This window comes from Rhincodon typus, chromosome 2 (genome assembly GCF_021869965.1).
Source record: "Rhincodon typus isolate 14 chromosome 2, sRhiTyp1.1, whole genome shotgun sequence".
NCBI lineage: Eukaryota > Metazoa > Chordata > Chondrichthyes > Orectolobiformes > Rhincodontidae > Rhincodon > Rhincodon typus.
The window spans coordinates 12,122,379-12,146,263 of NC_063333.1; the positions used below are offsets into that span (position 1 = coordinate 12,122,379).

Sequence of the window (23,885 nt, forward strand, 5' to 3'; positions counted from 1 at the left end):
TCCATGTTTGAACCAAGGCAGTAATGAGGTCAGGAGCTGAGTGGCTCTGGCGGACTCCAAACTGGGCATCACTGAACAGGTTATTGCTGAGCAGGTGCTGCTTGCTAGCACTGTTGATGTCACCTTCCATCACTTTACTGATGATTGGGAGTAGACTGATGGGGAGGTAATTGGCAAGGTTAGATTTATCCTGCCTTTTGTGTACAGGACGTACTGGGCAATTTTCCACATTGCTTGACTAGGGGAGTGGCAAGTTCTAGAGCACAAATCTTCAGTACTATTGGCAGAATGTTGTCAGGGCACAAGTGTCTTCAACCGTTTCTTGATATCACATGGAGTGAATTGAATTGGCTGAAGACTGGTATCTGTAAAGCTGGAGACCACTGGAGGAGGCCATGATGGTCATCCACTCGGCACTTCTGGCTGAAGATTGCTGCGAATGCTTCAGCTTCCTCTTTTGCACTGATGTGCTGGGCTCTTCCATCATTGAGGATGGGGATATTTGTGGAGCCTCCTCCTCCAGCGAGTTGTTTAATTGTCCAACACCATTCACGACTGGATGTGGCAGGACTGCGGAGCTTAGGTCTGATCTGTTGGTTGTGGCAATGCTTAGCTCTATCTATCACATGCTGCTTTCGCTGTTTGGCATGCAAGTAGTCCTGTGGCTTTACCAGGTTGACACCTCATCTTCAGGTGTATCAGAAATAGTAGGAACTGCAGATGCTGGAGAATCTGAGATAACAAGGTGTAGAGCTAGATGAACATAGCAGGCCAAGCAGCATCATGCTCCTATGACGCTGCTTGGCCTGCTGTGTTCATCCAGCTCTACACCTTGTTATCTCATCTTCAGGTGTGCCTGGTGCTGCTCCTGGCATGCCATCTTGCACTCTCTATTGAACCAGGGTTGATCACTTGGCTTGATGGTAATGGTTGAGTGGAGAGTATGCCAGGCCATGAGGCTACAGATTGTGCTGCAGTACAATTTTGCTGCCATTGAAGGCCCACACTGCCTCAAGGATGCCCAGTCTTGAGTTGCTAGATCTGTGTGAAACATGTCTCATTTAGCACAGTGATAATGCCACTCAACATGATGGAAGTTATTCTCAATGTGAAGGCGGGACTTCGTCTCCACAAGGACTGCGCGATGGTCACTCTTACCAATACTGTCTCGGACAGATGCAACTGTAGCTGGCAGATTGGTAAGGATGAGGTCAAGTATGCTTTTCCCTCTTGTTGGTTCCCTCACCACCTGCCACAGACCCAGTCTAGCAGCTATGTCCTTTAGAACCCAACCAGCTCGATCTGTAGTACTGCTGCTGAGCCACTCCTGGTGGTGAACATTGAAACATCCACCCCCAGAGTACATTTTGTGCACGCCATCCTCAATGCTTCCTCCAAGTGTTCTTCAACATGGATGAGTACCAATTCATTGGCTGAGGGAGAATGGTATGTGATAATCAGCAGGAGGTTTCCTTACCCATGTTTAACTTGAAGCCATGAGACTTCATGGGGTCCGGATTCATTGTTGAGGACTCCTATAGCAACACCCTCCCAACTGTATACCACTGTGCCACCAGCTCTGCTGGGTCTGTCCTGCCGGTGAGATAGGACGTTTCCAGGGTTGGTTATGGTGGTGTCTGGGACATTGTCTCTAAGGAATGATTCTGTGAGTATGACTATGTCAGGCTGTTGCTTAACTAGTCAGTGAGACAGCTCTCCAAATTTTGGCATTAACCCCCAGATATCAGGAAGGAGACTGTGCAGGGTCGACAGGGCTGTTTCCGCTGTTGTCTTTTCCAGTACCTAGGTTTATGCCAGGTGATCCATCTGGTTTCATTTCTTTGAGACTTTGTAGTGATTGGTACAACTGAGTGGCTTGCTAGGCTATTTCAGAGGGCAACTGAGAGTCAACCACATTGCTGTGTATCTGTAGTCACATGTAGGCCAGACCAGGAGAGGGTGGCAGATTTCCTTCCCTGAACCACATGAGTGAACCAGATGAGTTTTTCCAACAATCGGCAGTTATTTCATGGTGATCAGTAGATTATTGAATTCAAATTCCACCATCTGCTATGGTGGGATTCAAACCCTGGTCCCTGGAATATTAGCTGGGTTTCTGGATTAATAGTCTAGAGATAATACCACAGGGCCATCGCCCACTACATGAACCATTTGAAAAACTTATACAACGACTTAATGATGACTATGTACTGAAATGCTTGTTAAGAGCGCTAAAAGAATTACAGCTCCTCTCAGATATAAAATGCCAGTACGCTACCTTTAGGTTTTTCTTGCACCACCAACTTAGCTGCCGAACTTTCACAGCCGATTTTGAATACAACAGTTCCTGAGTGATGTGGTGTGAGGTTTTTCAGTGTCAAGGTATGTATCTTATTTGTAGCTTTAACTTCATTGAGTTCATTATTCTGAACTAGTGTTCCATTCAGCCACCACTCAGCATTTGCAGCATCTTCATGAGACACTTCACACAGAAATTTCACAGAGTTTTGTGAAAATACACTAGTGTCTTCAAGTCCACGAATAATTTTTACATGTTCTGAAAAACAATGTTGAGATGAGATTCCCTTTGAGTTAAGACAGTTATATTATTCATCTTAGTCATACTTTTTTTAGTTCTTTCGAATACCAGCCAGGAAGCAAAAGTAACAATTGCTGGTATCTTCTAAAATCTCTGACATTTTTTGTAAAATTTTTGACATTGACATTTATATTCTTATGGGACTGCCCTATTCAAAGCGCAGGGAAGGTCATTGAGAACATTCTAATAGTTAATAATTGCTAATAGTAAACTCTGGAACAACCACATCACTTCTCAACATTTATCTCAATGTTTGTGGGACTTTTCTGTTCACATTGTTTATCACGTAGTACAATTGACTAAAACATTAAATAATATTTATATAACATCTTTAGCACATTGCAAGGCATTAAAATCAGTCTAAAAGCCAAAGAATGTACCATTGGGGGTAAATTAAAGTAATGGTGTTTAAGAGGATCATAAAGGAAGACAGGGGTGTTGGTAAGTCAAAGATTTAGAGAATGGAGCCTATCCATTTGAAGGCATGGCTGCCAATGGTGAGGCAAATTGGGCCACACTATATACGTAAGTTTACTGTGGAGATTTAACTGCACATTCTCTGATCTAAAGTTATCAAGTGAGGCTGTCAATATTTTACTACAGAGAAAGGTATCTCCTCACTTAAAGGTGAATTAAGATGGAAGTACAGAAAGAATAACATCTTTAACACCTAAATATAGCATATTTATCAGACCATAAGACATACCAGGATTTTGAGACTTTAGAAAATATTTGGACACAACCTTCAGAATATAAGACACATGGCATTTATAAGCAATGTTTTGCAGAAAAATAGTACATGTAATGGTTCAGCAAATACAGTATTTGAAATTCTATAATAGAATCCATTCATGAAAATAAGCATCATCACTGCTAAAAAATGTATGGTAACCTTTGACAGTCAGGGTAGCTGTTGTTTGGTCATCACCAGAATCACAAATGTATATTCCATCATCCTCTTTCTTCAGATTGTGGATCAACAATTCAACAGCACAGCCTTTTTGAATCAGATCATACTTGTCACCATGATCAAGTTTTTTGGATCCTTTTCTCCATATCACTGGTGCATCAGCCTTAGTAAGTTCACAGTGAAGCGTTATCATACTACCTTCATCAGCTTCCTGGCTTTGCAGTTTCTTTATAAAATACACAGGTGCAGCTATAGTTCATAAGGAATAAAAGACCTTTAGAAAAACGCAAAATTAATCAAAAAATACTAACTCAAATGATGGATCATCTCCGAATAATGGATAACATTTGTTAAAAATCCATGCAGGTTATCAATATTTTTGTAAATAATACGGACAATGGACAACATTAGATTTTACAATACAATCAATATATCACAAAAACCTTCATTTCCTTCATGAGGAGAAGGTTTAAGCCTAATTTCCTGAAGTAATTTTTTACTCATATAATAGTACTTTGCATGCACCAGTTTTGCTATTTTAAGGTATTTGAAAGAAACCATGTCACTTAAATTATGATTTTCATTAAGATAGCAAATTATTTATTATTTCAGAAGGTAATCAGTTACCTTTCACCTGCAATATTGCAGTGCTCTGTCTCAGGCCTGAATCACATGTATAGTCCCCAGAGTCCTCTAGGTTCAGGTTATGAATCAGTAGCATGTGCACATAATCTTCTTGTTTGATTTCATACTTCACACTTGGAGAAATTGCACGTGAGCCCATCTTCCATGTGACTGGAACATTGGGCTGTGACAGTTTACAAAGTAGGGTTGTCGTGCTATTTTCCACTGCTTCTATGTTTACAAGCTCTTGTGTGAAAGTAGGCGGAGCACCTAAAGTGATGGGACATTTTTTTCATTTTTTGTGTGCAATACAAGAATGAACAGCTTTAACTCACTTGGAAAATGATCATGGTAACTACAGCAAAGAGATTCCAAAAGAAACTAAATGTTTTGTGCTCTGAGAGTTAAGTTGCTAGCCTGATGCCTTGCTACATTATTTTCAAATATTCATTCATGGTACATGGGTGTCGCTGGCTTGGGCCAGAATTTATTGCCCATCTCAGGTTGCCCTTTAGAAGGTAATGGTGAGCTGCCTTCTTGAACCACTGCAGTCCTTATGTTTTTGATGGATGCACTTGCACTCCCTAGTGACGTATGTTTTATTTTGTGTGTCCTTTCCTAATTAGGCCTCTACCTCACATAGAATTAAATTCCACCTGCCATTGCTCTGCCCAATTTACCAGTTGATCAATATCAATCTGTAGCCTGAGACCATCAGTTTCAACAATACCACAAATTTTTTCATTATCTGCAAACTTGCATACCTTCTACCTCCAAGTAAATAACAAACAGCAAGGGTCCAGCACCAAACCCTGTGGTACATTGCTGGTCCCAGGTTTCCAAATACAAAAACAATCCTCCATTATCATCCTTTGCCTCCTGTTTGTAAGCCAAGTTTGGATCCAGTTTGCCAACTTGCCTTGAATCCCCTGGGCTCTTAACGTCTGGACCAATCTTCCATGTGGGACCTTTTGTCAAAGGCCTTGCTGAAATCTGAAGTCCACATTAACTGCACTATCCTCATCAATATGTTCAGTCACCTTTTCAAAAATCTCAATTAAATCTCCATGTCTAGTCTTGTTAGAATTTTATAGGTTTCTATGAGATTCCTCCCAAGCTTCAGAACTCCAGCAACTATAATCCTAACCAATATGGGGATGCAATGGCTAGTGGTGTTATTGCTGGACTGTTAATTCAGAGACCCAGATAATGTTCTGGAGGCCTGGGTTCAAATCCCACCATGGCAGATGGTGGAATTTGAATTCAATAAATATCTGGAATTAAGAGTCTAATGGTGACCATGAATCAATTGTTCAATGTCGGAAAAACCCACCTGGTTCACTAATGTCCTTTAGGGAAGGAAACTGCCATCCTTACCTAGTCTGGCCTAAATGTGACTCCAGACCCACAGCAATGTGGTTGACTCTTAACCGACCTCTGGGCAATTAGGGGTGGGCACTAAATGATGGCCTAGCCAGTGACACCAACTCCCAAAGGAATACAACTCTCCTCATATGTCAGTTCCACCGTCCCATGAGTTAGTCTGGTCAACCTTCACCAATGCATCCACTATTTCCACAGCAACCTCCTTAAGTACTCTGGGTCTCTGGGTTGTATATTATCAGGCACTGAGGATTTATCAGCCTTCAATCCCATCAATTTCCCCAACACTCTTCTAATCCTGATTTCCTTCAGTTTCCCCCTCTCACTAAACCGTGTTCCCCAATATTTCTAGTATGTTATTGTGTCCTCCTTTGTGAACTCAGAACCAGAGCATATATTTAGTTGGTCAGCCATTTCTTTGTTATCTATTATAAATTCCCCTGTTTCCGACTATAAGGGACCTACATTTGTAACCATCATTCTTTTTCTACTCGCATATCCATTCTTACTGTCAGTTTTTATGTTCTCTGCAACTTATTTTCATACTGTTTTCATTTTTTAATTAATCCCTTTGTTCTCATTTGCTGAATTCTAATCTGCTCCCACAGCTCATGTCTGTTTATTTTTCTGGCCAATTTGTATGCTTCATGGGAGTGGGTTTGGAAGGTGCTGTCCAAGGAGCCTTCATGAATTTCTGCAGTGCATCATCTAGATGGTACACAGTGCTGCTACTTGGCATCGGTAGTGGAGCGAGTGGACATTACAGATGTGATACCAATTAGGCAGGTCACTTTGTTGCAGATGGTGTCAAGCTTCTAAGCGTAGCATGTGTCAGCTTGCACCAATCAGCAGAAATCCTATGGCATTACCTCAATTGCTCATAAGAATAGACACTGGCTCAGAAATACTGATCTTACAATCAATGACTACTGAACTGAGTGAGCAATCAGCACTATATACCATCTTAAATAAAACAAAACGCCACAACGTAACTGCAAAAACACACAAAGTTATGAAGAGAAAACAATCTAATAAAATTAATTCACTGTTGCCATACTTTGTCATTGATTTCATTATACAGAAAATAAAGTGACGAAAAGCGGAATAAAACCAATGTAATTAACAAGAAACAATAAAATGGATTAGTAAATGGCATGTTTATTCTTGCAAATCCCAAGTACAATGCTAACTCTGTTGTCTTTCTATAAATGCTGTCAGGTATCCTGAGTATTTCCAGCACATTCTATTTTTCATTTTAGGAATCCAGAGGTCTGGACCAATGATCCAGGAAAAAGGGCCCAATCCCAACACAACCATCCAACGAATTAAAATTCAATGAATTAAATCAGGATTAAAAACCAAGGGCTGAATTTAATGCTGATATCTGGCTCCCAGTGTCCTAGCATAAATGTCAGGTCTAGCCTGTCTTGGGTTAGCAGCTCACCCCCATTTCCATTTTTCAACTGATGGGGTTTTATATGTCATGAGCTAAGACCTCAATACTTCTCCAGAAGGAATTCCCACCTCATAAACCTGCCAGGGGTAGGAGTCATTCTCAGTAAACACACAGGATTCTGAAAGGGAGGGAAATAAGACATGCTTCTGATTGGCAAAGGGGCCTGGAAACTAGAAGGCCCAGGGTCAAATTAGCCAGACCATACTTTGGGCTTAGACCTCTCCCATTGCCCATTAGAGTGGTGTTGTGGTGAAGTCACTTCACCTGACGAAGGAGCAGTGCTCTGAAAGCCTATGATTTCAAATAAACCTGTTCGACTATAACCTAGTGTCGTGTGACTTCTGACTTAAGCATACAGACAGGCAGCTCTCCAGGTGCCTTCTCGGCACATTCAAACAAGGGTCAATAGATAACAAAAACAAAGTTGCTAGAAAAGCTCAGCAGGTTTGGCAGCACCTGTGAAGGAAAAAACAGAGTTAACGTTTCGGACCCAATGGTCTTCCTCAGAAGTATCAGAAGAGTCACCGGACCCGAAACGTTAACTCTGTTTTTTCCTTCACAGATGCTGCCAGACCTGCTGAGTTTTTCCAGCAACTTTGTTTTTGTTCCTGATTTACAGCATCCGCAGTTCTTTCAGTTTTATTGTAGGGTCAATAGATAGGTGGTTAGCATGGTGCCCGATTTTGTAAGTTTCCTGTCTGTGGATAGCATGTAAAATGTAGTCCCCAGTATATGTAACCGTGACCACGAAACAATGAGATTATCTTTAAGATCCACCCAGTTTACTAATGTTTTTCAAAGAAATTGCCACCTTTTATAGTTCTGACCCGTATTGTACATATTTTCTAATCCACCTATTCAGCAATGTTAGAATAGCATTGAACATGGGCCTCCTGGCCCAGAGATAGGTACACTATCACGGTGCCACATCAACCTCTGGTCCTCTGAAATATCCTAGTAAATCAGCCAGTAGTATGTACCATGAAATTTTACCACCTCACTTTCAACGGTAATTATAAGCATAAATGTTAGCTTTACTAGCGATATCCATAATTCCATGAATGAATATAAAAGACAGCTAGAAACTGTATGTGGAAATTGGCATGATTTATATTTCAGAAGGGTGAAAAGCCTGAAGGATGTTCTTTACATAAAACCATTTTGCAATAATTTAATTCTCCCTAACTGTGTAACAATTATCTCTTGATTATAGTAGCACACGGCTACTTCAACACAGTTCTAGCAGATAAACGGAACATGCAAGACATCTGACACAATAAGCTAAGCAGATGTTTCTATTATTCTTTTTCACTTCATACCTTTTACTAAAAGCTTTGCAGATGATGTATGTTTTCCAACTTTAATGCTTACAGTACCACAGTCTTCTTCAGTGACATTCTTTAATTTCAGAGTGTGAATTGTTCCATGTTCAACAGATATTTCATTCATTTCATTGTGCTGCAAAGGAACGTCACCCAGCCACCACTGCACATCAGCGAAATTTTCAGGATGCACTTTGCACTCAAACACGGCAGTTTCATTAGCAAAAACTGTTACATCCTTTAGGCATTCAACAATTTTTACTTCTGATACTATATAGAAAAAGAAAATTATAGGTTTACAACAATCAACTATATGTGGCAGCCATTTTACAAATTATAATCCATCTATTTACACAGTATTAATCAAATGCACTGTAATGAGATCTTGAAATCAACCATGATTTTACTGGTAGCCGTGATGTGGAGGTACTGGTGTTGGACTGGCGTGGACAAAATCAGAAGTCACATGACACCCAGGATATAGTCCAGCAGGTTTACTTGAAATCACAAACTTTCAGAGAGTAGTCCCTCCATCAGGTGAAGTGAGAGAGAAGTACACAGAACACAGAATTTAAGGGCATAGAGATCAAAAGATCATACAAATGGTGTAGGTGGAGTGTCAATAATAAGTCTCTGCAGGTGACCAAGCGTGTTAGACAGTGTGAGTAAAGTGTCAACAGCTGAATAACAAGTGAAGGGATGACCTATAATCTGATTAATTAAGGTACAGAGATAATTACAAAAAATCAAAAATGAGATGGTGCTAGAGACAAACCAAAATGGCTGGAATAATATTATAGGTATAAAAGTCGCATGACGAGGGTCTAACCAAAGTAGCAAGTAATCCAAAACTGTACAAACTAATAAAAGATGGAGAGATCATAACAAGTTATCAAGGTGATGGTGTCAAAACAGAACAGTGAGGAAGATTTTACACAGAACAGTATGGTGGGGTTACATTTAGCGGTTCACAAACCCAAGATCACAGTTGAGGCTGTCTTCATGGGTACGGAACTTGGCTATTAGTTTCTGCTCAGCAATCCTATGTCGTTGTGTATCTTGAAGGCCACCTTGGAGCACGCTTAGCCAAAGATCGGAAGCTGAATGTCCTTAACCGCTGAACTGTTCCCTGACTGAGAGGGAACATTCCTGTCTAGCGATTGTTGCGCAGTATCCATTCATTTGCTGTTGTAGCATCTGCGTGGTCTCGCCAATATGCCATGCCTCGCGGCATCCTTGTCTGCAGCATTAGATAGACAATATTGGCTGAGTCACATGAGTATCTGCGAGGTATGTGGTGAGTGGAGTTCCCACCTCTGATGGTAGTATCCATATTGATGATCTGACATGTCTTGCAGAGGTTGCCATGGCATGGTGTGTGGTGTTGTGATCGATGTTTTCCTGAAGGATAGATAGTTTGCTGCAAACATTGTTCTGTTTAAGGTTTGGCGGTTGTTTGAAGGCGAGAAGTGGAGACGAAGGGATGATCTTGGCGAGATGGTCATCGTCATCAATGACATGTTGAAGGCTGTGAAGAACATGGCATAGACTCTCTGCTCTGGGGAAGTACTGGACGATGAAGGCTACTCGCACGGGCCCCAGCTATGCCTGCCTGAAGTTCTTGAGTAGATTTGTAGCTCAGGTTGTGGATGCTGTGGCTGGTTTGCTCACCAAACTGGTTCGTTAGTTCGCAGATGTTTCATTACCCTGCTGGGTAACATCATCAGTGCAGCCTCCAATGAAGCGTTGTCAGGTATTCCCGCTTGTTATTTAAATTCGGGGGTCCTTCCTGTTTGTCGGTTATGGTGAACAGTCCCTCTTCAGCACGTACACTGGTACTGTTCCCCAACTCTTCCACCATTATATCGATGACTGCATCGGTGCTGCATCCTGCACCCAGGCTAAACTGGAGCAGTTCATCGACTTCGCTAACAACTTCCACCCCGCTCTGAAATTCACTTGGTCTATCTCAGATATCTCCCTTCCGTTTCTTGAACTCTCTGTTTCCATTTCTGGCGACAGCTTACATACTGACATTTACTATAAACCCACAGACTCCCATAGCTACCTAGACTACACCTCCTCCCACCCTGTATTCTGCAAAAACTCCATCGCATTTTTCCAATTCCTCCGTTTCCGTCGCATCTGCTCTGATGAGGAGACATTCCACTCCCAAGCATCCCGAATGTCTGCCTTTTTCAAAAAACGCTCTTTTCCCCTCTCTGTCATCCAGACAGCCCTCCACCGTGCCTCCTCCATTCCCTGCTCCACAGCTCTTAACCACCGCCAAGCCTCCAAACATAATAAAGATAGGGTCCTCCTTGTCCTCACTTTCCACCCCACCAGCCTCTGCATCCAACGCATCATCCTCAAACACTTCCACCAACTCCAAGAGACCCCACCAACCAGAACATCTTCCACTCCCCACCCCTCTCTGCCTTCTGGAAGGACCATTCCCTTTGCCACTCCTTCGTTCGCACCACACTCCCCATCAACTACTCCAACCCACTTGGTACCTTTCCCTGTAACCGTAAAAGATGCAAAACCTGCCCACACACCACCTTTCTCACCTCCATTCAAGGCCCTAAACAGCCCTTCCAAGTGAGAACAAGCTTTGCCTGCATCTCTTCCAAGCTAGCCTACTGCATCCGGTGCTCCCGATGTGGTCTCCTCTACATCGAGGTGGCACGGTGGCTCAGTTGGGGTGGCACGGTGGCACAGTGGTTAGCACTGCTGCCTCACAGCGCCAAGAACCCAGGTTTGATTGCACCCTTGGGCAAACGTCTGTGTGGAGTTTACATATTCTCCCCATGTCTGCGTGGGTATCCTCCGGGTACTCCGGTTTCCTCCCACAGTCCAAAAATGTGCAGACATGGCCATGCTAAATTGCCCATCATGTTCAGGGATATGTAGCTTAGGTAGGTTATAGGGGGATGGGTCAGGGTGGGTTGCTCCAAGGGTCGGTGTGGACTTGTTGGGCCGAAGGACCTGTTTCCACACTGTAGGGATTCTATGATTCTATGAAACATAGACTAGGTCACCATTTTGCTAAGCGTCTCTGCCTGGTCCTTAACAGCCAACCTAACCTCCCGGTCACCATCCATTTCAACTCCCCGTCCCATTCCCCCTCCGATATTTCCATCCTCAGCCTTCTCCAGTGTCACAGCGAATCACAATGCAAACTTGAAGAACAACACCTTATTCTCCGCCTGGGTACCCTACAACCTGGAGGACTCAACATTGAGTTCTCCAATTTCAATTAACCTTATCACCCATCCCCTGCCTTCCCTTCCAGCCTCATCTTCTCCCTTCCATTCCATCTTCTGACCCTCCCTTCCAGCCACCAACCGGATTCATCTACCAACCAGGTTGTACCTACGACCAGTGTTCACCTATCACCAGCATTCTGCCTCCACCCCTTTCCCCCCTACTTTATCTGCAGCTTCCCCTACACCCAAATCCAGTTCTGAAGAAGGATAATACCCAAAACGTTGACTGCTCCTTTCCTGATGCTGCCTAGCCTGCTGCGTTCTTCCAGCCTCCTGTTTGTCAACAAAAAGTACTCTATCAGTTGTATCCTGTGTATGTCTTCTGAGGAAGTCACTGCAGTTTTTCGCTGTGGCACGTTAGAACTTGTGATCGATGAACTGAGCATTTTATAACTTTCTTATGAGGGCACCCTTCAAAATCTTTAGGTGTCCGTCGCATTCCTTCTCAACTGAGCAATTCCCATGTATGTGCAGGGGATGGCTTCTTTAGTATGTTTAGAGTGGAAGCTAGAGAAATGCAGCATCTTGAGGTTATCTGTGGGCTTGGTGTAAAGTGAAGTACTAAGGTGTCCATCTATGATGGAGGTACGTGTGTCCAAGGACGAGACGAATTCTGACGAGTAGTCCCTGCTAAGTCAGATGATGGGATGGAACTTGCTGATAACGCTATGTAGTCATTTCAGTGATTCCTCGCCATGTAGTCCAAAGGAAGAAAATGTCATCGATGTATCTGGTATATAGCGTTGGTTGGAGGTTCTGCGCAGTAAAGAAGACTTGCTCGAACTTGTACATGCAAATGTTGGCTTGTTAGGGTGCAAATTTGGCCTTCGAGATACACAACAACGCAGAATTGTCGAGCAGAAACCGATAGCCAAGTTCCGTACCTATGAAGATGGCCTCAACCATGATCCTGAGTTCATTCTGTGCTACATGTGACCCCCACCACACCGTTCTGTATCTGTAAAATCTTCCTTACTGGCCTGTTTTGACACCATCACCTTGATAAATTGTTATGATCTCTCTACCTTAATTAGTTTGAACAGTTTTGGATTACTTATTACTTTGGTTGGGCCCTTGGCATGCAACTCTTATACCTACCATGTTATTCCAGTCATTTGGTTTGTCTCCAGCACCACCTTATTATTTTTTTTTGGAATCATCTCTCTGCCTCATTTAATTGGATTATAGGTTATCCTTCCACTCATTTTACTCACACCATCTAACACTTTTGGTCACCTGCAGACTTATTATTCGACACTCCACTCACACTGTTTGTTGTGATCTTTTGATCTCTTTGCCCATTAATTCTGTGTTCTAAGTGCTTCTTTCTCACTTCACCTGGTGAAGGGACTATGATCCGAAAGCTTGTGATTTCAAATAAACCTGTTGGTTTATAACTTGGTGTCGTGTCACTTCTGACTTTGATTTTACTGAATAGCAGAGCAGGCTCGAGGAGGTGAATGGCATACTTTTGCTCCTATCTTGTATATTCGTATTTATTACTGGATGTGAAATTTGGCATTCAGAACAGATATAATGGAGGCTAACTTGGAGTGAGAAATATTACTCAATGTGATGCAGGAAACATGCAATTTTGTCTCTTCTGTTCATAACTATGAATGCAGCATGCAGCCAGGGCTAACTGCTGACTGCTGTATGCTTTAAAGGGAGACCAAAAATTGTAAGTGTTGGTGTGAGCTAAAGCTAGCCTGTAGAATGTAAAGTAGCCTGGACCTCTTAAAAGTACTGCTGCAGCTGGAATAGGTGAGGGAATTCAAAGTACATTTCACTATGGCAGGGAAAAAAAGGAAATGTAATGCAAAACATGGACGTGAGCATGCTGAACTTTCACTGGGACACTTTGGAAGCGTTGCTGGAAGATGATATGGAGGTGCCAGTGTTGGACTGGGGTGGACAAAGTCAGAAGTCACACAACACCAGGTTATAGTCCAACAGGTCTATTCGAAATCACAAGCTTTTTGAGCACAGCTCCTTCATCAGATGAAGTAGAGGGAAGCGCACAGGCACAGAATTTATTAGCAAAGGCATCATTACAAAGTAATTCCAGGTAATTAAGAGTGTCAAAAGACAGTACAAGTGGAGTGTTTTAAACTTTCCCCCCAGACCTTGAACCCGTGTATCCTAGAAATTGACCCCTCCACCCTGGGAAAAGAACTTCATACTTTCCACTCTATCCATGCCATTCACAATCTTATAAACTTCTATCAGCTTGCCCCTCAACCTCCTGCATTGCAGTGAAAACAAACCCAATCTATCTAACTTTCCTTCATAGCTAAAATCCCACATACCAGGCAACATCCTGGTAAACCTTTCCTGTACTCTCTTCAAAACATCCACATCCTTCTGGTAGTGTGGTGACCAGAACTGTACCCAACATTCCAAATATGGCCTAACTAAAGTTCTATAAAGCTGCAACACAACTTGTCTATCCTTATACTCAATATCCCTTCCAATGAAGGCAAGCATGCCCTAAGCCTTTTCTACTATCTTATCAACCTGCGCTGCCACCTTCAGTGATCTGTGGACCTGCACACCCAGATCCCTCTGCATGTCAATACTCCTAAGGGTTCTGCCTTTCACTGTATAATTTCCACCCGTATTTGACCTTCCAAATGCATCACCTCACATTTGACCGGACTAAACTCCATCTGCCATTTTTCTGCCCATGCCTCCAACTAATCTATATCTTACTGTATCAACAATCCTCCTCATTATCTGCAACTCCGCTGATCTTTGTATCGTCTGCAAACTTACCTATTAGACCAGCCACATTTTCCTCCAAATCATTTATGTCGACCATGAACAGCAGAGGTCCCAGCACTGATCCCTGTGGAACACCACTAATCACAACCATCATTTCCAAAAAGCATCCTTCCATTGCTACCCTCTATCTCCTTTGAATAAGCCAAAACTGTATCTGAATTGCACACCCAAACTATCTTTTTTAAATATTCATTCACAGGATGAGAGTGTTGCTGGTGAATTCAACATTTATTGCCCGTCCCAGAGGGAGTTAAGAGTCAACCACATTGCTGAGTGTCTGGAGTCACATGTACCAGATTAAGTAAGGATGGCAGTTTCCTTTTCTCAGAGATATTAGTGAACCAGGTGGGCTTTTCTGACAATTGACAATAGATTCGTGATCATCATTAGATTTAAATTACAAACTTTTACTGAATTCAAATTCCACCACCTGCTGGGGCAGGATTCAAACCTGGGTCCCCAGAACATTAACTGGGTCTCTGGATTAATAGTCCAGCAATAATACCACAGGTCATTGCCTCCCCTATCTGCAACCTTAGCCAAGCTGGTCCAGTGCAGCTATAACCCTGTCATCAACCCAGCAATGTGGAAAACTGCTCAGATATATCCTGTCTGCAAAAACAGATTATATCTAATTCAGTTAATTACCACCCTATGAATTTACTCCTGATCATTAGCCAAATGATGGAAAGGATCATTGATAACGTGATCAAGAGGCACTTGCTCATCAATAATCAGCTCAAGACACTTAGTTTGGGTTGTGCCAGAGTTACTCATGACCTCATTTACAGCCTTGGTTCAAATATGAGCAGAACAGGTGAACTCCAGAGGGGAGGCAAGGGTGACTGCCCTTGACAACAAGGCCGCATATGACCAACTATTATATCAATATGTGTGTGTGGGGCAGGGAAAGAAGACTGTCTGCTGGTACTGAAGCAGTCCATGTTCACATGCAGTAAGACCTGCACAACATGTAGGGTTGGGCTGAGAAGTGGCAAATAACATTCACAGCATGCATGTGCCAGGCTATGACTATCTTCAACAAGAAAGAATCTACTTAGCTTTCTCAGATGTTCAATGTTGTTACTATCACTGAATCACGACTATTAACATCCTGAGGGTTACCACTGACCAGAAACTGAACTGGTCTAGCCATATAAATATGGCTGTCTACAGCAGAAGTTCAGTGGATAAGAAATCTGCAACAAGTAACCACCCTTCTGTTTCCCAATGCCTGTTCATTGATAGGGCACAAGTATTATGGAATACTCTCCATTTGCCAAGTTCAGGGCAGCTCCAACAACACTCAAGAAGCTCAACACCAACCAGGAAAGAATGGAGAACATGATTGGCACTCCATCCATCATCTTAAACATCCACACCTTTCACCACTGATGAATGCATGGTGGCAGCAGTACAAAGCATCTGCAAAATGTACTGCAGTCATTCAATAAGGCTCCTCAAACAGCACCTTCTGAATGCCTGACTTCGACTATCCAGCAGGGCAAGTTCAGCAGCTGCATGAGAAAACCACCATGTGTAAATTCTTATCTAAGCTATGTATTATCCTAACTATATTGCCATTCCTTCCCAGTAGCTGGGTCAGAATCATGGAACTCCCTCCCTAACCACATTTGTTTGTCTATACCCCAAGGACGGCAGTGCTTCAGGAAGGCATCTCACAACCACCTATTCAAGGGAAATACATGTTGACCTAGCCATTGACACTCACATCCAAAGAATAAATAATTTAAAAAGGGCACTGCTTCTGCTATGAGTCCGGAGATAGGCGATCCCATGGTTGTGCCGTTCGGCCAAACATACGAGCAAATCAACAGGATACCCATGGGATCGCCTATCTACGGACTCATAGCAGAAGCAGTGATGCAAAGACTGAAAAGGACTGACATTCCGCAAATGCAAGCTAAACTATGGATACACTACGTAGACGACAACTTTGTCATCATTAAACGGACCAAATTAGAAGAGACGCACAAGCTCATAAACAACACCTTCAGCGGAATAAAATTCACCAGAGAGGAGGAGAAGAACAAACAACTCCCATTCCTGGACATCATGGTAGAGCGCAAGACAAATAGGGAACTGCAAACGAAAGTACACCGAAAAGTCACACACATAGACCAGGTATTGAACTTCATTAGTAACCATCCCAGCACACACAAACGAAGCTGTGTGCGAACACTATTTAAAATGGCAACAACACACTGCAGCAACATGGAACTACGCCAAGAGGAGGAGGAATACCTCTGCCAAGTGTTCAAGGATAATGGATATCCAAAGAACTGGGTCAGGAGATGCCTACAGGAACAGCATCAGAAAGATTCTACACACCCCGACACACTCATCACACTACCCTACATCAGGAACATGTCAGAACTCACCACAAGACTCCTACGACCCCTAGACATCAGAGTGGCACACAAGCCCACATCAACCCTATGACAAGTGCTCGCCCAAACGAAAGACCCACTCCCTGCCATGGACAGGACCAATGTCATCTACAAGATCCCCTGCAGAGACTGCGAAAAACACTACATCGGACAAACAGGAAGGAAACTAACAACAAGGGTACATGAACACCAACTGGCTACAAAAAGACACGACCAATACTCACTCATCTCAATCCATATGGACAAGGAGAACCACTACTTCGACTGGGACAATACCAAGATCCTGGGACAGGCTAGGCAGAGACAAGCATGAGAATTCCTGGAAGCATGGCACTCCACGAAGCATGCTATTAATAAACACATTGAACTCGACTCCATACACATTCCACTACGGAGGAAACCCGGAAGTGAGGCAATCTATCGCAACGGACACCAGAGTTTAAAAACCAGGTGGGAAAACACACCGACGCTTCATCAGAGGCTGCGCTGAGGATGTTACCAAGCACGGTAACGAAACGTCTACGCAACAACAAACCAGCTCAGCGAGCCAACCAACCTCAACACCCACAACCCCAGCTGCAGATCTACTCCAAAACCTTAGACACTAATTGGTTGTTGAGATACTGAAATCCGTTTCAGCTGTGGTGCATCTGAAAGCTGGCGTGTGCCTCCCAGAAACCAATGTAAGTGCAGTGTTTGTCGGGGTTTGAGACAGGGGTGTAAATCAGGGCCCAATCAGGGCCTGAGGCTCTAGGGCGCCCTCTGTGCTTGGGTCAGGCCACAGGAACCTGGGTCAGTAGAAGACCTCAGCCCATGGTTCTGACCTTGCCCCTGGCCTTCATACCCTGCATTCTGAGGAAGTTTTTAATCTTTAGGAAACTGCTCACTCCACTTTCATCTTGTTAGGAGAGAATGAAAATTGTCTGGCTCTCTTTGAACAGTCAACCCTATCATCTCTCATGTAACTGCAACATATGAAGAGTTGCTGCAAATAACTCCACATTCAACCTGGAAGGAGCAAGATGGATCAAAGATTTTGGCCTTGATCCTGTAAACAGTGCTGGTGTCAAACCAACATTACAAGATTTGTCTACTCTGTTTATTAGATTAAGTACAGGAAAATTGTGAACTAATGCTCCTATTTGGGTAATAGATTTTAATCAGATGAACATCTTGCAGCAGCCCATTCAATTGAGGGCATAATTACAGATTCTGACACAATCCACGATCCATGTAAAAATCTTAAGTTAGTTGTTTGAATAATTCTTGGCACATTCAGAATTGTTCAGTTTAAATATTGTCCAATTGCAGAATCACATCTGATGTTGGACACATGTTCTGAGTTTAGTTAGACCTGGTCTGTGTTTCACTTCTGCTTGCTAGAATCTATATAAGTAATGCGTAGGGCCTGGTCCTCTGCAGACAAAACAAATTTAATTTCACCCTCTGTCTTTTCAATTAAAGACTGGACTCTGGCATGAACGGTCAGACCACATGTGGAAGCCCCTGTGCTGAGCTCTTGCAATGCAATTTTTTTTTGAAACTTTTTTATCTGATTGTAATGTCAATCCTTTTACTGTCTTACTTCTAACTTATTCTTTAAACACTGTAAAGTAGTGCAATTACTTTTCTTTTTATTCCTCTTTTGTATCTAAGATTTGTACTTAGGTACTTGTCCCTAAGATGATGCCATAAGGCATGACATTGTAAAACTTTTCACTGTACTCCTGTATTTCTTTACTTGAATACACATGATAATAAAGGGTATTCTATCCTTTCTATTCTAAAGAACAGCTTGGAAGATACTGCTGCCCGTGGTAGTGACTCAACAGTTGACCTGCCTTATTTAAATATAAATGAAAGCTTTTCTCTATCAGTTCCCTAGTGCATTTTCTCCACGGTAAGGTCTCAACCAATCATAGTCCACTTGCCAATTAAGAAGGGCCCTGTTTCTCATGCAAGATAACTTAGTGTTGCCTTTGAAAGTTTAGTATTCTTGTCTCTGTCCTGATGAATGCAAGATGAACTGTTTCTTCTTTATTTATTTGTACATTGGATACAGGGATTGCTGGCTAGGTCAGCATTTACTGCCCATAGCTAATTGCACTGGAGAAGCTGATGATTGAGCTGCCTTCTTGAACAGTTCCAGTCCTTAAGATGTCGCAACACACACTGTCCTGATAGGTAGGGATCTCCAGAATTTAGACCCAGTAGCAATAAAGGAGTGGCAATATAGTTCCAAGTCAGGATGGTGTGTGGTTTGGAGGAGAACTTACTGGTGTAGTGTTCTCATGCATCTGCTGCCTTTATCCTTCTGAGTGATGGAGATTGTGATTTTGGAACGTGCTGTCAAAGAGAATTAACAGCACATCTCTCTTTTTAAGCAGCTTTTAATTTCAGTATATGACAAGACTATTTAAAAAATGACTCATTTCAACTCACCTCTTACTGTCAAGGAAGCTGTGGTTTGCTGATCCCCAGAAACACAGGTATATTCACCCGAGTCCTCAGATTTTAGGTCACATATACATAACATATGTACACAACCTTCCTGTTTGATTTTATATTTCTCACTTTGAAAAATTGTTGTTAATCCTTTCTTCCATACAACTGGAACATTGGCTTGTGAGAGTACACATGTTAAAGTTACTGTTCCGACCTCTTCCACTTCCATGTTTTGAAGCAGCTGAGTGAAAGTTGTTGGAGTAGCTGGAAAAAAATCAAGAAATCAATAGCATTCCTTTCCAAACACTTGTTTGGAATTGACTATGGTATGAATTGAATGGCAGTCTGCACCGAAGCTCACAATAATTTGTACTTGGTGTATAGCTTCCACCAATTGGCTAGAAACAGCAAATACAAAAAATAAAGTGGTGACCAAAAATGTAGATAATGTTTTCTACAGTGTAAGCAGTTAATGGAACCTAAAATAAATTATGTTCCTTTAAATTATGAAACAGCACCTGTTAGGTTTGCAAATTATTCAATATTAAAATGTTCTTGTACAAATGCTCCCTCAACAATGTGGAGAGTACACCTGCCAGTTTTTCTGGGCATTTTCAAAATTAATTATGAATTATTACCTTTAACAGTAAGCTGTGCTGAAGATGAGTACTTTCCAACTTTGAAGGTCACAGCTCCAGAGTCATCCTGTGTGACTTGCCTCAACATCAGTGTGTGAAAATTGCCATGCTTAATAGAAATTTCATTCATTTCATTATTCTGCAGTTCAATTCCTCCTAGAACCCACTGAACATCTCGTGTGTTCTCATGAGAGACTTTACATTCAAACAAAGCATCCCCACCTTCGACTACTTCCACGTTTTTCAAACCATCAACAATCGTTATATCTGGCTCTAGAAAAAAATGCATAATTTAATTGTAAGTTTTTTTGTATTTTAAACATTTGGGCCCCCAAATTCAGGAGATCCGGGAGGACAGAGAAAGGATAGAATCTGGAATAGAAGTATTTCTGCGGACCATTAATCCTTGAAGTACTCTGCAATGATGCAACATATTGGTTCTCTCTACGTATCCGAAGTGGTGTCAATGCCTATTTATGATAGTTAAATAAGAGACCGCCCCACCTGCGTCTTTACAGCATCAGGTTTAAGCTTTATGGTCTTTTTGTAACCTTCAAACTTAACACCAAAGGTGCTATATGGTATTTTCTGTTGTATTATTTTTGCTTATTGGTTTTAACTCCATCCTGGCAAATATACACTGTTTCATTTTATACTTCAAAATATGCTTCTGAATTGTCCAAAAACCTTTTTGCTGGGTCTTTCATTGAGGATTCTCGTAGCTGGACACTGTAACTGTGATGGTGGCGATTTTAATCATCCAACTAGGTTTTCATTATATTTTCTCCAAAATTAAACAAATGATTTGGAAAAGTAAGGATATTGCCAGGAAATGTGTTCTTTTGTTTCTTTGTCTCAATGGTGCTCATGTCAACTTCTGTTTTGTTAAAGTAATTTAGTTTAATTTGGAAAATTGGATCATATTTAGGTAATCGTATATACTACAGTAACAATATTTTCTTCCCTGGAATAGCTAAAGAAACAATGGCCTGTCCTTTCTACATCTCAGATAAGAGGTTCAATTTTCACTTTGTATGTGTGTGTGCATCGTGGTGGGGAGGGGTTGTAACATGGGAGAATAGCCACTGCTTTGAATTGGAATTTTAATCAGGGTGTCCCTTAACAAGCAAGCAATCTTCACACAGAAAGGGGTGGGCGTGTGGAATGTGCTGCCGGCAGTGTTAGTGAGTCAGATACTTTAGAGACTTTTAAGCGACTCTTGGATGGGCAAATGGAGATAGTAAAATGTGGGGTATGCAGGGTATCTTAGTAGGATAATAGGTCGGCACAACATCGTGGGCTGAAGGGCCTGTACTGTGCTGTACTGTTCTATGTTCTATGTTTAATCGGTTTTCCTTTCCAATTAATTGCTGTGAGCAGGCTCTCGTAACTTGAGGACAATCAACTGGCATCCAGCTACGGTAAAAGGTAAGTAACAGGGTGATTCAACATCAAAGTGCCTTCTCAGATAGTTTTTAAACAAATTAATTTGAAGAAGGCAAAATAAAACCAATACAGTGGGATGGATAGGTAAGCGGAGGATAGTTACTCTACAGGGTGCCATTGACTATAATCCAGCACAGGCAAGTAGAGAGGCTTTCAGGCAATGCCAGCAATCCTGCCTGCCCCTGGTTGCCTGGTTATAAGCAGTTAAAGAGCTACACCCCTCCGCCTCACCACCCCCAACCCTGAAGCCCCACCAAACAATTCATGAAACAAAGGGTTGTCTGTAAACCCCAGCCCTCCTTAACCTTATTTAACCTTAACAAGATTCTTAATGCACCTGACTGATGCTCGCCATGAGGTTGGGTGGTCTTTTCAGGTCCTGAATCTGAGTTACCAAAATGGCCGATGTCAAGAACAGAGTGGAAAACTGTCACACTGGCCTGACCCATAATTTCTCAGCCCCATCTACTTCCTTTCTTAGCATTGACAAGAACTAAAAATTCAATACAAGGAAACTGCAGTCCGTTTTTGACCTGTGGTGAGTAAGAAAACTGTGGTTTCTCATTTACCTGTCACAGTTACAGCAGCAGTGGTCTGTTGATCACCAGAATCACATGTATATTCTCCAGCATCTTCTATCTTTAGATTATGAATTAACAACTCAACAATGAGACCTTCATGTTTCATTTCATATTTGTCATTTGGTTGAAGTGCCACAGATCCCTTCCTCCATTCTACTGAGGCATCAGACTTAGTAAGTTCACAGCGCAATATGGCAGTGTGGCCTTCTTCTATTTCCACATTCTGAAGCCATTGCTTGAAAAGTGCAGGCAAAACTGAAAAATATTATCCGTATTATGATGCTTTAAAAGCAGAAAGAATTCATTATTGGTCAAATCACGAAAACAGAAAGTACTAAAGAATGTGAAGAGCCTCTGCGTCTATCAAAACTATAAAATACAAACACTTTCTAACACCTTTTAGTTTTGAAGTAGAGGCATTACGGATTCAAAGTGTCAACTCTTTCTCTCTCCACAGACACTGCCAGGCAGGTCCGGTTTCACTGTGTTTGTTTCGAATATCCAATGAATATTGACTTGTTTACCTTAACCAAGGTCAACCTTGATGAATCTTTATACTAAGTGTTCATAGAATCACTGTGTGGAAACAGGCTGTTCGGCCCAACCAGTCCACACAGACCTTCTGAAGATCATCCCACCCAGACCCATCCCCCTATCCTATCTCTGCATCTCCCATAGCTAATGCACCTAACCTACACATCCCTGATACACTATGGGCAGTCTAGCACGGCCAATCCACCTATCTTGCACATCTTTGGACTATGGGAAAAAGCGGACCACCTGGCGGAAACCCACACAGATACAGGGAGAACATGCAAACTCCACACAGAGAGTTGCCCAAAGCTGGAATCAAACCCGGGTCCCTGGCGCTGTGAAAGGTAGCAGTGCTAACCACTGAGCCACCATGCCGCCCCCCTCACCCACCAGCAGGAAAAAAAGTCTGACCATGATGTGTCTAATTGATGCATAAATATAAAGAGCCATCCAAACTGTTTTGATTGTGATGCTGCCAAGTGAGAAGTAATGATAGTCAACAGAGCAGTAATACCTAAGGAGATCTTCAGTGTACAACTGAGGTGGAATATACCAGCTATGCCCACTACCTGGCATACAGGAGACCCACAGAGAAGTGAAACTCTTGGGACTAGCAATTCAGATGTGGAACGGCCAGTTTTCTCTGTATCTGAATTTAGGATGTTTCTTGGGCTACAACATTAAAGGACATGTATGTGACCCGTAACAAGCAGTGCTGATGTAATCAGATGTTCTGCAATGTTCAGGAGTCATGAGGGATATTACACAGCTGTTCTCTAGATTGTGGAAACTTTGACAAGCTCTCTTAGTAACTCCTAAGAGGCATTTCCATTAGAAGGTTACACCGGTTACAGCAACATAACCAACTACCAAAGCACCTATGCAAGGTACTTTAGAATTACATGGAGGCATTTTAGTGACAATGGCTGGGGCCAGCGAAGGCTGCTGCTAAATTGTAATTTTAATACCTGAATATTCTGGGTAGCAATTTTCCGCACGATTTGGGACCCCGAAATTGCTTCCAAATTGAAGCCTGAGCTTCACCTGAGCAGCGCTCTGAACACTTGTGATTCCGAATAATCCTGTTGGACTATAACCTGGTGTTGTGTGACTTCTGACTTTGAAGTTAGAAGACAGAGTGGTGGTACAGGGCTGTTTTTCACCAGCAGTGTGCCACAGGGATCGCTCTGCGTCCATTGTTATTCATCATTTATATAAATGATTTGGATGAGAATTTAGGAGGTACGGTTAGTAAGTTTGCAGATAACACCAAGATTGGTGGTATAGTGGACAGTGAAGGAAGGTATCTGGCAATGCAGCAAGATCTTGATCAACTGAGCCAGTGGCTTGAGGGATGGCAGATAGAGTTTAATTTAGATAAATGCAAGGTGTTGAATTTTGGTAGGTCAAAACAGGGCAGGACTTACACAGTCAATGGTAGGGCCCTGGGGAGTGTTATGGAACAAAAAGATCTAGGGATATA

At 42.3% G+C, this 23,885-nt stretch overlaps 1 protein-coding gene across 1 annotated transcript in view; it reads right to left on the bottom strand.

Moving 5' to 3' along the window:
- Nucleotides 1-23,885, bottom strand: part of obscnb (obscurin, cytoskeletal calmodulin and titin-interacting RhoGEF b) — a 583,513-nt gene that overhangs the window by 192,886 nt on the left and 366,742 nt on the right. Inside the window, exons 42-48 of the mRNA XM_048618408.1 lie at nt 21,857-22,123; nt 19,842-20,114; nt 19,201-19,467; nt 8,292-8,564; nt 4,137-4,403; nt 3,492-3,758; nt 2,279-2,482 (exon numbers count right to left, since the gene is read on the bottom strand). Coding sequence (XP_048474365.1) covers nt 2,279-2,482; nt 3,492-3,758; nt 4,137-4,403; nt 8,292-8,564; nt 19,201-19,467; nt 19,842-20,114; nt 21,857-22,123 — 1,818 coding nt within the window. The remainder of the gene's footprint in view (nt 1-2,278; nt 2,483-3,491; nt 3,759-4,136; nt 4,404-8,291; nt 8,565-19,200; nt 19,468-19,841; nt 20,115-21,856; nt 22,124-23,885) is intronic.